The 12,383-nt window shown below is 42.5% G+C and overlaps 1 protein-coding gene across 6 annotated transcripts in view; it reads right to left on the reverse strand.

Annotated features, from left to right (window-relative positions):
* The window catches only part of CTPS2 (CTP synthase 2), a 126,623-nt gene extending 115,064 nt beyond the window's left edge, over window positions 1-11,559 (reverse strand). Inside the window, exons 1-2 of one of the 6 annotated variants that reach the window (XM_061177804.1) lie at window positions 11,408-11,559; window positions 4,698-4,902 (exon numbers count right to left, since the gene is read on the reverse strand). In XM_061177804.1, coding sequence (XP_061033787.1) covers window positions 4,698-4,863 — 166 coding nt within the window. In that variant the 5' untranslated portion in view covers window positions 4,864-4,902; window positions 11,408-11,559. Of the gene's footprint in view, window positions 1-4,697; window positions 4,903-11,071; window positions 11,257-11,295; window positions 11,382-11,407 lie in introns of those variants that run through there. The other 5 variants (XM_061177803.1, XM_061177802.1, XM_061177805.1 and 2 more) reach the window with 5 other exon arrangements.
* Between the last annotated feature and the right edge of the window lie 824 nt (window positions 11,560-12,383).

Here is a 12,383-nt window from a genome sequence, read left to right on the forward strand (position 1 = left end):
TTGGGACTTCCCTGGTGGCGCAGTGGTTAAGAATCCCCTGCCAACGCAGGGGACACAGGTTCGAGCCCTGGTCCGGGAAGATTTCACATGCCGCAGAGCAACTAAGCCCACACGCCACAACTACTGAAGCCCGCGCGCCACAACTACTGAAGCCTGCATGCCTAGAGCCCAAGCTCTGCAACAAGAGAAGCCACCACAGTGAGAAGCCCGCGCGCCACAATGAAGAGTAGCCCCTGCTCACCACAACTAGAGAAGGCCTGTGGGCAGCAACGAAGACCCAACACAGCCAAAAAAAAAATTTTTAAGTAATTAATTAATTTTTTAAAAATGTGTATAGATGAAGACTTAATCACACGACCGGCAACTGTGTTGACTACTGGGCGTGCCTCTGGGTCTCCAGCGTTACTTGAGGGCATCGACTGGGAGTCCAATGTCCTAAAGCCACCTTGTCAGAACTGAACCTCTCCCTGATTAAGGAAATTCTATCATTTACTTCTATAGCTAAATGTTCACAGCATAAAAAGAAGGTTGGCTAGCTTCTGAACCTAATCAGAAGCCTTTTATAGTCTCATTTATGTCTCCCTCATAAGGTACCTAAGTGTGATCGGAAAGATCTCTAACTTTAAGGACAAAAGAGCAAAATGATGAAATTGCAATATTTTCGTGTTTCCCAAATTCCATTTCCAGTTCAAATTCTACTTTCTCATGTTTATCAGGAATTGCCAATCCATGGAAAAGTCTTTGTACTTTGATCATCTTAACTTCTGCCAAATACGGGAAGATCTCTGAAATCTCTCTAGTTAATTCAGGCCAAATCCAGTTTGGCAATACTCCAGGTATACGGCAAAGGTCTTGAAATTTTAGATTCCTAAATTTTAAAATTTTAGATTCCTATTATGTTCCTAGAAGAAAAAGAAAAGCTGTAGATCATGTCTTCAAAAACATTTTTTTTGATTTAATGCAATTATAATAAAAATGCCAACAGATTTTTTTTAACTTGACAGTGAAACTAAAGTTAATTTGGAAGAAAAACAGGTGTGATTACCAAAACAAAACACATGAAAAATAAATAAAAATAAAAGCCCTTAAAAAACAACAGTGAGTAAAGGAAGATTAAAATATATATGTGTTAAAATAAATAAATAAAATAAAATTCAAAAAAAAAGTGTATATATTTATATATTTCAGTATATACAAATATGGAATAAGACAACATGAACAAATACTACACAAAACCAAAATACCCCAAAAAGTCCCTATTACATAAAGGAATTTAATACATGACTAAAAAAACCAAAGATATCATTACAAATAAAAGTAGATAAAATACACAGAAATAAACTTCAAAGAAATGTGTAGGACCTATATGAAGAAAACTTTAAAACTTTACTTCAGAGACATAAAAGAAGGTATGGATAAAATGAAAGCCACTTATAAAGTTCCTGAATAGGCCAGTCAATATTTTCAGTGTTTAATTCTTCCCCAAATTAATTCATAAATTTAAAGAGTGATTTCTCATAAACTTTGATAAAAGGACTCTTTAGTTAATCTTGAAGACAACTAACATTTTGAGGTTTAAAAAAGGAGAAAAGGAATAATGAGAAAAGTCCTGATAATAAAAAGCTGCAGCTATTAAAATGGTAGGCAGGAATAAACAAAGAGATCTGGAACAGACCAGAATACAAAGACAGAAATTTAGTATATACTGAAAGGTGGTATTTCAAGTCAGTGGAGAAAGGATGCCATCTTTGATAATTGCGATTAGGAATAGTGGCTAATAAGAAAAAAATTTAGAGAAAAAATTATGTTACATCCTCATCTCCCACCAAATTAAATTCCAGATGTATTAACAATATTAAAGTAAAAGCAAATGGTGGTGATCATTTAAAAATGTACAGAAACATCAAATCACTATATTGTGCACCAGGAACACAGTGTTGTAGGTCAATTATACTTCAAAATCAAACTCATAGAAAAAGAGATCAGATTTGTGGTTACCAGAGGAGAGGGGTGGGGTGAGGGGAATTGGATGAAGGTGGTCAAAAGGTACAAACTTCCAGTTATAAGATAAGTAAGTACCAGGGATGTAATGTACAGCAAGATAAATATAATTAACACCGCTCTATGTTATACATGAAAGTTAAGAGAGTACATCCTAAGAGTTTTCATCACAAGGGAAACAATTTTTTGCTACTTCTTTAATTTTGCATCTATATGAGATGATGGATGTTCAACTAAGCTTATTGTGATAATCCTTCCATGATGTATGTAAGTCAAATCATTATGCTGTACACCTTAAACTTATACAGTGCTGTATTTCAACTATACCTCAGTAAAACTGGAAGAAAAAAAAATAAAGTAAAACCAAATGAAACTCTAAAAGTGCCAGAAGAAAATATAGATAAATATTTAAATATTCCTGGGACGGAGAAGCTTACAGGTGACATCAAAGGCAGAAACCATAAAGGAAACAGCTGATACATTTAGTCACACAAATGGTAAAATGAAATTTATCAGCAGCAGAAGTAATATTAAGACAAACTGCAAACAGAGTAAAAATATATACATGTGGTAAGTATAGGTTAATATACTCTGCACAAAGTATTCTTGAAAATCATTTTTCAAAATCCAAAGGAAAATTGGCATAACACATGGCGTTAGTCAATTCTGCTGCCTACCAAACAACCCTAAAATCTCAGCGACTTAGAAAACATTTACTGAATTCTCCCTCATGTTACGTAGGGGTTGTGGGTCAGTTGTGAGTCTACCCTGTGTCTTCTTATTCCAGGACCCGGGTCGAAGGAGAAATCCCTATATGGGGCATGCAGCTCTCACAGCAGAGGGCAGAAAGACGACAGAGACTGAGCCAAATTTTGCCATTGCATTGAAAAGTTCTGCTTCAACAAGGCATGTTTCATATTCACTAATATCCCACAGAGCAAAACAAATCACACAGCCAAATAAGGTGACTGACCTCTCTGGTTTGCCCAGGAGTAAAAGGGTTCCCAGGATTCAGGACTTTCAGTTTCAAAACCAGGAAAGTTCCAAACAAACCAGGAAGAGTTAACCATCCTACATGGCCAAAGGCCAAAGTCAGTGGGGCAGGGAAATTTACTCCACCCAGGAAGCTGGGTGATAGTTTCAAACAAATATACAATCTACCATAGACTTGAATAAGCCATTCCACCGACAAAACGAAAATCAAAGAAATCTAAATTAACATAATGAGATACCCGGGAATTCTCTGCCGGTCCAGTGGTTAGGGCTCCACGCTTCCACTGCAGGGGGCACAGGTTCGATCCCTGGTTATCCCTTTTTTTGGTTGTTTGGTGTACTCTCAGGTTAGTAAAGTTTAAAAAGAATAGTATTCAGCAAAGGTATAAAGAAAACTGAAAAACCTGAAAAACATACCTACCCACCAAATCAGAAATTCTGTACCTAGGCATTTATGTTAAAAAAATAAATTTTAAAGTTTCCCTTCACAGTGTTGTTTATAATATCAATAAATTGGAAATGATTTCCTATTATTGTATAGATTCTGTGCAGCCTTTAGAAATATAGAATCTATTAAAATGTCTACAGTAGATTAAGTTTTAAAATTAGATTGAAAAATAGTATGACTAGGGGAGAGATAAATTGGGAATTTAGGATTAACAGATACCTACTACTATATATAAAATAGATAGACAACAAGGACCTACTGTATAGAATAGGGAACTATATTCAATATCTTGTAATAACCTATAATGGAAAGGAATCTGAAAAAGAATATATATATGTATAACTGAATCACTTTGCTGTACACCTGAAACATTGTAAATCAACTATACTTCAATTAAAAAAATAGTATGACTAAGATTCAGTTCATTTAAAGTTCAAAAATAAGCCAAACTGATCTATGATGTTAGAAGACAGGATAGTGGTTACCCTGGTCGTTTCAGATGGGGAGAGACTTGAAGGGGCGTAAAGGGGGTTTCTGTTTCTTGAGCTGGAGGCTGATTACACATTATGTTCATTTCATCTACTGGTACTTATGATTTATACACTTTCTTGCTTGTATGTAAAAAGTATAAGAAGAAAGTATATAAGGGCTAGTGCCTTTTTTAAGATAATTAGTATAGGGAATTCCCTGGCGGTCCAGTGATTAGGACTCTGCGCTTCCACTGCAGGGGGCACAGGTTTGATCTCTGGTCAGGGAACTAAGATCCCACAAGCCGCGTGGCATGGCCAAAAAAATAATAATAGTAAATAAATAAATAAAAATAATTAGTATATACACCAAAATTTCAACATTAACAATAATTATTCCAAGTGGTGGGAAATGGACGATTTTTATTTTCTTCAGGTCATTCTATATTGTCAATATATTCTATATTGTCTGAGTTTTTCTCTTAACAATGAAATGTTGAGAAATATATTACCTTTATGATAAAATAAAACAAAACATAATCCATACTACAAAAGCTACAGTGAGAATGGTATCCTCACACACTGTTTTCCAAAAGGGTGGACTAATTTAGAATGTCATCAGCAATCGGAAAAATGTATCAATAACCATGAGAACATTCACAGATCCAAAATGTATGACCCAGCAGCTCTACTTCTGGAACTCTATCCTAAAGAAATTACCCAAAATACAAGAAAGAACCTCAATTTAACCCAGTGCTTTATAGGGGGGAAGTGGTCCTCCCTCATACCGTGCTCATAAGGTGAAAAAGTGCCCGCATCGATGTTTATATAGGGGTCGATTTTGATGGCAGTAACTCGGAGTCCACATGATTTTAGAATCGTCCCAATGCTGCTTGCTATGATCCCTTTACCGATGCCCGAGATGACCCCACCAGTGACCAAGATGTACTTCATTGGCAGAGGAGTGGCTGAGTGCCAGCACCCAGATAGAATCTGAAAGGTAATGAAATTAAGGGTCAGGGAAGAGAAACATGTTCTTAAACCAGTAAAGTGGAGAGTGTGTTGGACCAGAATCTCAAAAGCACACAGCACGTTTTCTAAGTATTTGAAACAAAGTCTTATCGTCTAGGTTTTTCTTTCTTGTCGACATGCAGGAAGCTCTGGATACAGCAAAATGTCTGGCTCCATTACCCTGATTTTACATTTACCCCAACTCTGTCGTGTGACAAACTTCATCATAAGAAGCCAAAATTCTCTGGGATTCAGAAGCATGGTAAAATTTTTAAGAGATCAGGCTCTGGAGTCAGATCTGTACAAGCTATACCTGGGCGAGTTACTAATCCTTTCTGTACCTGTTTCTTCATCTGTGAAATGGAATAAAAAGTACCAATCCCTTGGAATATTATTCAGCACTAAAAAGAAATGAGCTACCAATCCATGAAAAGACATGGAGGAAACTTAAGTGCATGTTACTAAGTGAAAGAAGCCCATCTGAAAAGGCACATACTGCATGATTCCAACTATATGACATTCTGGAAAAGACAAAACTATGAAGACAGTAAAATGATCAGTGGTTTTCAGAGGTTAGTGGGGGAGGGAAAGATGAATAGGTGGAGCACAGAGGATTTTTAGGGCAGTGAAACTATTCTGTATGATTCTATAATGGTGGATACAGGTCATTATACATTTGTCCAAACTCACAGAATGTATAACACCAAGAGTGAACTCAAACGTAACCTATGGACTTGGAATGATAATGATGTGCAGCTTTATTGACTGTAACAAATGTACCTCTCTGGTTCAGGATGTTGATAATGAGGAACGCTGTGGGCATGGGGCAGTGGGTGTATGGAAACTCAGTACTTTCTGCTCAGTTTTGCTGTGAACCTAAAATTGCTCTAAAAATAGCCTATTTGGGGGGACTTCCCTGGTGGTGCAGTGGTTAAGAATCCGCCTGCCAATGCACGGGACATGAGTTCAATCCCTGGTCCGGGAAGATCCCACATGCTGCGGAGCAACTAAGCCCATGCACCACAACTACTGAGCCTGTGCTCTACAGCCCACAAGCCACAACTACTGAGCCTGCATGCCACAACTCCTGAAGCCCACGCGCCTAGAGCCTGTGCTCCGCAACAAGAGAATCCACCGCAATGAGAAGCCCGCGCACCGCAACGAAGAGCAGCCCCCGCTCGCCGCAACTAGAGAAAGTCCGAGCACAGCAACAAAGACCCAACGCAGCCAAAAATAAACAAATTTTTTTTTAATTTAAAAAAATAAAATAAAATAAAAATAGTCTATTTTTTAAATCAATATTCAAATATGCCAACATTTTAAAAAATCTTGGGACTTCCCTGGTCTTCAGTGGTTAAGACTGTGCTCTCAATGCAGGGGGCCCAGGTTCAATCCCTGGTCGGGGAACTAGATCACACGTGCAGCAACTAAGACCCGATGCAGCCAAATAAATAAATATTTTAAAAATAAAATAAAATAAAAAATCTTGCAGATGGTTGTGAGGATTAAATGAGCTAAGGTATAGATCAGAGGTCAGGAAACCGGGGCCCACAGGTCACATCTGGCCCACTGTCTGTTTTTGTATGGTCGCCAAGCTAAGAATGTTTTACATTTTAAATGACTGAGAAAAGATCAAAAGAATATTTCATGACACATTAAAATTGTATGAAACTCAAACTTCAGTGTCCATAAATCAAGTTTTATTAGCGCACAGCCATGCCCATTATTTACATATTGTCTCTGGTGGCTTTCTGGCTACAATGGCAGAGCTGAGTAGCTGGGAAAACAGAGACCTCTGGCCCACAAAGCCTGAAATATTTACTATCTTTTATAGAAAATGTTTGCTGATACCTGGCTTAGAGGGGGTCAAAATTGACCTCTATATTAACATACAGTAAGAACTTAGTAAAAGTTAGCTACTAATGTCACTATTAATAATAATAAATATATCCTCCATAACTATGCACTGAATCTATTCCTTACCCATCCATTTCACCATGCAGAAATATTTAAGCAGAAAAAAAAAAAGAAAATATTATGTCATAAAGAAATTTTATTTGACTTTCCTGCTGCTGTCTGATTCAAACCCTTTTGTTTTAGAGGCAGACAGGAAGCCCAAGAGCTACTTGGGCTACTCTACTCTGAGAACTATTGTTTTCCCCTTGAGCCTGGGCAGGGGCCTTCTGCCCTTGCCATTTCACCATACACGTGAAGGTGAGCCTTAACGGCATTATTCGTGTGGTCCTGACAGGCAAACAAACGGCCAACTAAGACTATTAATATAAAATCGCAACTACAAGAAAAGAGAGTAACTAACAAAAGCTAATAACTATAAATCCCACTTTCTATTGTAATTCACAAATGTTTTTAAATACCTGGAAATCAAGCTCAAATGCAATCAGGTAGGAATGATTTCAGCTACCCGCTTATCCTATCTGCCTGTCTTCCCCAAAGGAATGCCTATTCTGATTTTGTAGTTTCCTCTACTTCCAAAACCAACTAGCTGGGCTTCCCTGGTGGCGCAGTGGTTGAGAGTCTGCCTGCCAATGCAGGGGACACGGGTTCGAGCCCTGGTCTGGGAGGATCCCGCATGCCACGGAGCGGCTGGGCCCGTGAGCCACAATTACTGAGCCTGCGCATCTGGAGCCTGTGCTCCGCAACGGGGGAGGCCGCGACGGTGAGAGGCCCGCGCACCGCGATGAAGAGTGGTCCCCACTTGCCGCGGCGGGAGAAAGCCCTCGCACGGAAACGAAGACCCAACACAGCCACAGATAGATAGATAGATAAATAAAAAAAAAAAAAAAAAAAAAAAAAACCAACTAGCTTAACTTAAAAGGTGTAGAGCCCTTTCACTTCAGAGCTGTGAGTTCAATTTGAATTAGCTGACCACCGTCAAGGCAAGTAAACTGAAGCCATCCAAAATATACAAGCCCCATCCCAAATGGCTTCCTTAAGTCCCTAGGCCTGCCTTTCTCTACACAATACAGTTGATCATGTTCAATGTCACCGTTCCTCTTTACTAGCCACCTGGCCATCCACTCACCTGAGCTAGATTTAGCCTAAAAGATTTTCAGTCCAAACCCAGAATGCTCCTCCTATAGATCCAAAATGTATCTGAATATTCATCTCTTGCCACTTCTACTAGCCGAGGTAGTCGTTAGAGTGGGAATTTCATCACAGTCTTCCCTTACTCATCCCACTGTTGATTTTTTTCTATTTTGGTAAGTGCCCCTCCTCTGGAGTCAGACAGCCTGAGCTCAAGTGCTAACTGTCACTTAATAGCTATGACCCTGGGCAACTACAACTTTTCTAAACCTCAATTTTCTCCACCTGTGCAGTACACAGAAATAATACCAGTGCCAGCCTTATAGAGCTGTGTGGGTATTTACAAAGAGAGCGCCCAAGTGCTAAGTCAAGGTTAGCTCTTATATTTCAGAGTGCTCTACTCACTGATTCAGTCAGCTCATAAACGTTTATGGAACAGGCAGAGGAGGAAAATCTGCCACAGCAAAATGTGCCTCTTTGGCATGAGCATTAATTTAGTTTGATTATTTTTAAGAAACAGAAGACTCAGGAAGTCCTTTTTTATTGCCCCCTTTGCTGCCTAAAGAATTTAGATAAAGGGCCTGTTCCTGGCATAGAGCTATCACCAGAGATATCTTCAGAGAATATGAGCTAGATGTGGTCGGGGAAGCTCTTAGAGATCAGAGCCCACTCTGTGTCCCACTGTCTCTGCCTGACCCAGCAAACATCTGTTCACCAAAATATTTGCCTTTCCATCTCCATGTTAATTGCCTTCTTCCCTTTTTTTTTTTAACTATTCATTTATTTAGTTTTGGCTGCGTTGGGTCTTCGTTGCTGTGCGCGGGCTTTTCTCTAATTGTGGCGAGTGGGGGCTACTCTTTGTTGCAGTGCGCGGGCTTCTCATTGCAGTGGCTTCTCTTGTTGTGGAGCTCGGGCTCTAGAGCGCAGGCTCAGTAGTTGGGGCGCACGGGCTTAGTTGCTCCGCAGCATGTGGGATCTTCCCGGACCAGGGCTCAAACCCGTGTCCCCTGCATTGGCAGGCGGATTCTTAACCACTGCGCCACCAGAGAAGCCCTGCCTTTTTCCCTTTTGAAGTCCCAAACCACTACCCGCAACATCTTCTTTTGTCTTGAGCTGAAGATGGTATTTAAGGCACGGGTTTCAACCATTTTAGCAAGTGACTAAATTTTCCTGGGTCTCTCCCATGTATACACGTTATTAAACTTTTATTTGATTTTCTCCTGTTAATCTGTCTCATGTCAACTTAATTTTTAGACCAGCCAGAAGAACCTAGAAGGGTAGAAGGAAATGTTCTTCCTCCCAGACAGTTATATGCTTGACGTGTTCCCAGGTCCTGGGGATATGGGGGTGAACAAAAAGTCAAGGTCCCTGTCCTCTTGGTCTTCACCTTTCCTGTTGGATAAAGGGGCAAATAAGCTGTTCTGTAACTACCTTGTTCTGGCACTGTCACACTATTAAAATGACTTCCCATTTGTAAAAGTTAGCAAAATGGAAAAATGCCATAGAAAACTGGAGAGTATTTATGAGAAGGCACATTATGTGGTTGTCAAAAAGCCTAAGAATCTTTCATATAAGGTATGCTTATGTTACACAACAGAGCAGGATATAAAATTAAATATATTATTATCTCAACTGGTTTTTTTAAATTAAGACTGGTCAAATTACACCAAAATGCTACATTTTAATATATATTTAGGTGGTTGGGTTGCAGGCAATTATTACTTTTCCATATTTTCAAAAGCACAAGATACCTTTTTAAGCACATCAGATATTTTACAAAGTCCTTTCTGAAAATGTAACAATATCAAGGAGACACCTAGTCCTTTCTATCTATTTTAAGCAAACAAGTAAGTTTGAAGCAAAATTTTAAAACAACAGGAAAAGCAGGTTCTTCAAGCTACTTCTAGAATCAGGATTTTTTTTCTCTTGTGAAGACCATTATTTACATTTACTCTTATATGCAGTGAGCAGACCCAATTGTCTGTAAAATAGGCATGTGTAGGGCTGCCCACTGTCCAATAAAAACATTAAAAAAAAATTACACTGTGTAATTTTAAATTTTCCAGTAGCCATATAAAAAGTAAAAAGAAACAGATTAAGTTCATTTTAATATTATCTTATTTAACCCAATGTATCCAAAATACTATCATTCAACACATAATCAATGTAAGAATATTTTGGTGAGATAATTTACATCCCTTTTTTTTTTTTTGTAATGTCTTCCGAAATTAGGTGTGCCTACGCAACGCACAGCACATCTCAATTCACACTGGACAGTGCAGGCCTAGAGCAACTAAAAACAGAAGCACCAAGAGATACCTTCTCAATGACGGCCATTTAAAAAGTAGTCAAAAACAAAAGAGTACTTACTGCATGAGCCCACTTTATGAAGTTCTAGAACAGGCAAAACTAAGCTCTGATGGAAATCAAGGGGTGAGGCGGTTGTGGATCGACCGGAGAGGAGCACGAGGGAACTTTCTGGAGTGATGAAAATGGTCTATGTCTACGTTGGGGTAGTGGTTACACTGGTGTATAATTTGTCAAAATCCCCGATCTGCACGCTTAAAATGGGGTCATTTTACTGAACGTAAATTAGACATCAAATGTGGAGAAACTGTTGCAGAAAGAAAGCTATGTTGTAGCAGCAGCGGACTCGGGCTCAGAGCGCCCTAACCAGCTCCGACCCGGGAAACGCGAGGGTCGCCGTTTAACTAGTGCCCCGGGCGGGGGAGGAGGCAGAAAGGCCATCTCACTCCGCGCGGGGCTGCACTTCCGCCAACGCCGTCTCGGGGCTCCTGGGGCCCGGGAGGAACCGGGCGGGGGCCGCGGCGGGCCCCAGCGCCCGGTTCCGAGGCGGGGTGCGCGCCGAAGCGCCATTCGCGGACGCGGCGCTCCGGAGCCCGGGCCGCGGGCCGCCGCAGGGCGGGCTCCCAGGGCCCCGGCCCTGCCCCGCCGCTGTCTGCCCGCGGGCAGAGAGCACAGGGTGCGGGGACGCGTGCGGCGGCCGCCCTCCGAGGGGACAAAGGCTCCCGGTCCCATGAGCGCGCCGGGCTGGGGGCGCGGGCTGGCGGGCGGCCCCGGCGCTGAGGCCCGGGCGGGGAGTTACCTGTGCTTTGGCGGCGGCGGTGGCGCGGAGGGTGGCCGGTGGAGCCGGCGAGCTCCGCCCCGAGGCCCGCCCGCGCTCACCTGTCGGGCTGGGGAGGGGTCCGCCGCCAGCGGTGTCCCGAGTCGCCCCCGTGTCCCTCCCGCCGCCCGCGCGGGCCTCGGGGTGCATGGCGCCCTCCTCGCCCACCTCCCCCTCTCCTGCCGCCGCGGGCCCCACTGACTCACGCCGGTGAGCTCGGGGTTGGCACCCGGGTTTGTGCAACGCTCCGAAACAAGCGCCCCTAAAGTGACTCCTCAGGCGTTGGTGGCTTCCCGTCACCCTCCGCCCTGGACTCACTTGGCCCCAGGCCTGGCTCAGCCCGGGGACTGCTCCTCCCCTCCGCGGCTTGCTGAGCACCGGCACCTCGGAGACTCGGGTGAACGCCAGGTCCCGGCGCCCCGGCCCCTCGGCACGCCCAGACCCTGCTCGGGTCCTCGCGTCCCGCTCTCGGCGCCGGAAAGAGCTTCTCTGGGTCACGGAGAGCAACTGCGGGAGCGCGGAGAAGAGGACGACGATCAGATGGGATGCCGGCCTTTGAGCAGCTCACAATCTGGGGGGAGGGCTACACCTCTATTGGAATCAGTAAGGTTCCTGGAACAGTACGCGTGTAGCAAAAATTAAAATTTAAAATGCGAGGGGCAGGAGGACGACAATCAGGACTTCGCCGAGTGACTTTTTAAAGAGTATTTGGAGGATGGTTAGTGCCTTGGTGCCAGGAAAGGACACAGGAGGTTATTAAGGCGAAGGGAAGAACATAAACCACTGAAGGAGAGAGGATCTAACTAGGGACAATAGGAGGGTTTAGAATCAGATGGAAGGGTTAGGAAAGTGGTGAAAATTTTGAATGACCAGGTGAGTCACTAGAGGGCCGAGTGGGGAGAGCGTCATTGAAGACCCAGTGGAGTCTAGAAACCATCACTGTGTAATGAGCTCCAGCTACAGTTGTGCAAGATGTCTATAGGTCGGTGTATAAATATTGATAAAACCAGAGTTTGCTGGTTGAGTAGAGTAGAAGGATGAGAGTGAGGAAGTTAAGGGCACTGAAAGAATGTGATGGTAGTGACACACCAGGGGTCTAGTCCCCAGAGGAAAGGAAGGGAGAGGAGCAGGGAGCGGATAGACTGGAAGAGAGAAAAGAGATGGACCAAAAGATGAGGGCCTGTGGGAATGAAGGAACTGAGGAGTTGTCACCACAGTGTGGGTGTCGGCGATGTCAAAGGGGAAGCAATTCCAGGAGATGATCCAGTTTAGGGTCTGACTCTGGAACGGAGTC

This window comes from Eubalaena glacialis, chromosome X (genome assembly GCF_028564815.1).
Source record: "Eubalaena glacialis isolate mEubGla1 chromosome X, mEubGla1.1.hap2.+ XY, whole genome shotgun sequence".
Taxonomy (NCBI): Eukaryota; Metazoa; Chordata; class Mammalia; order Artiodactyla; family Balaenidae; genus Eubalaena; species Eubalaena glacialis.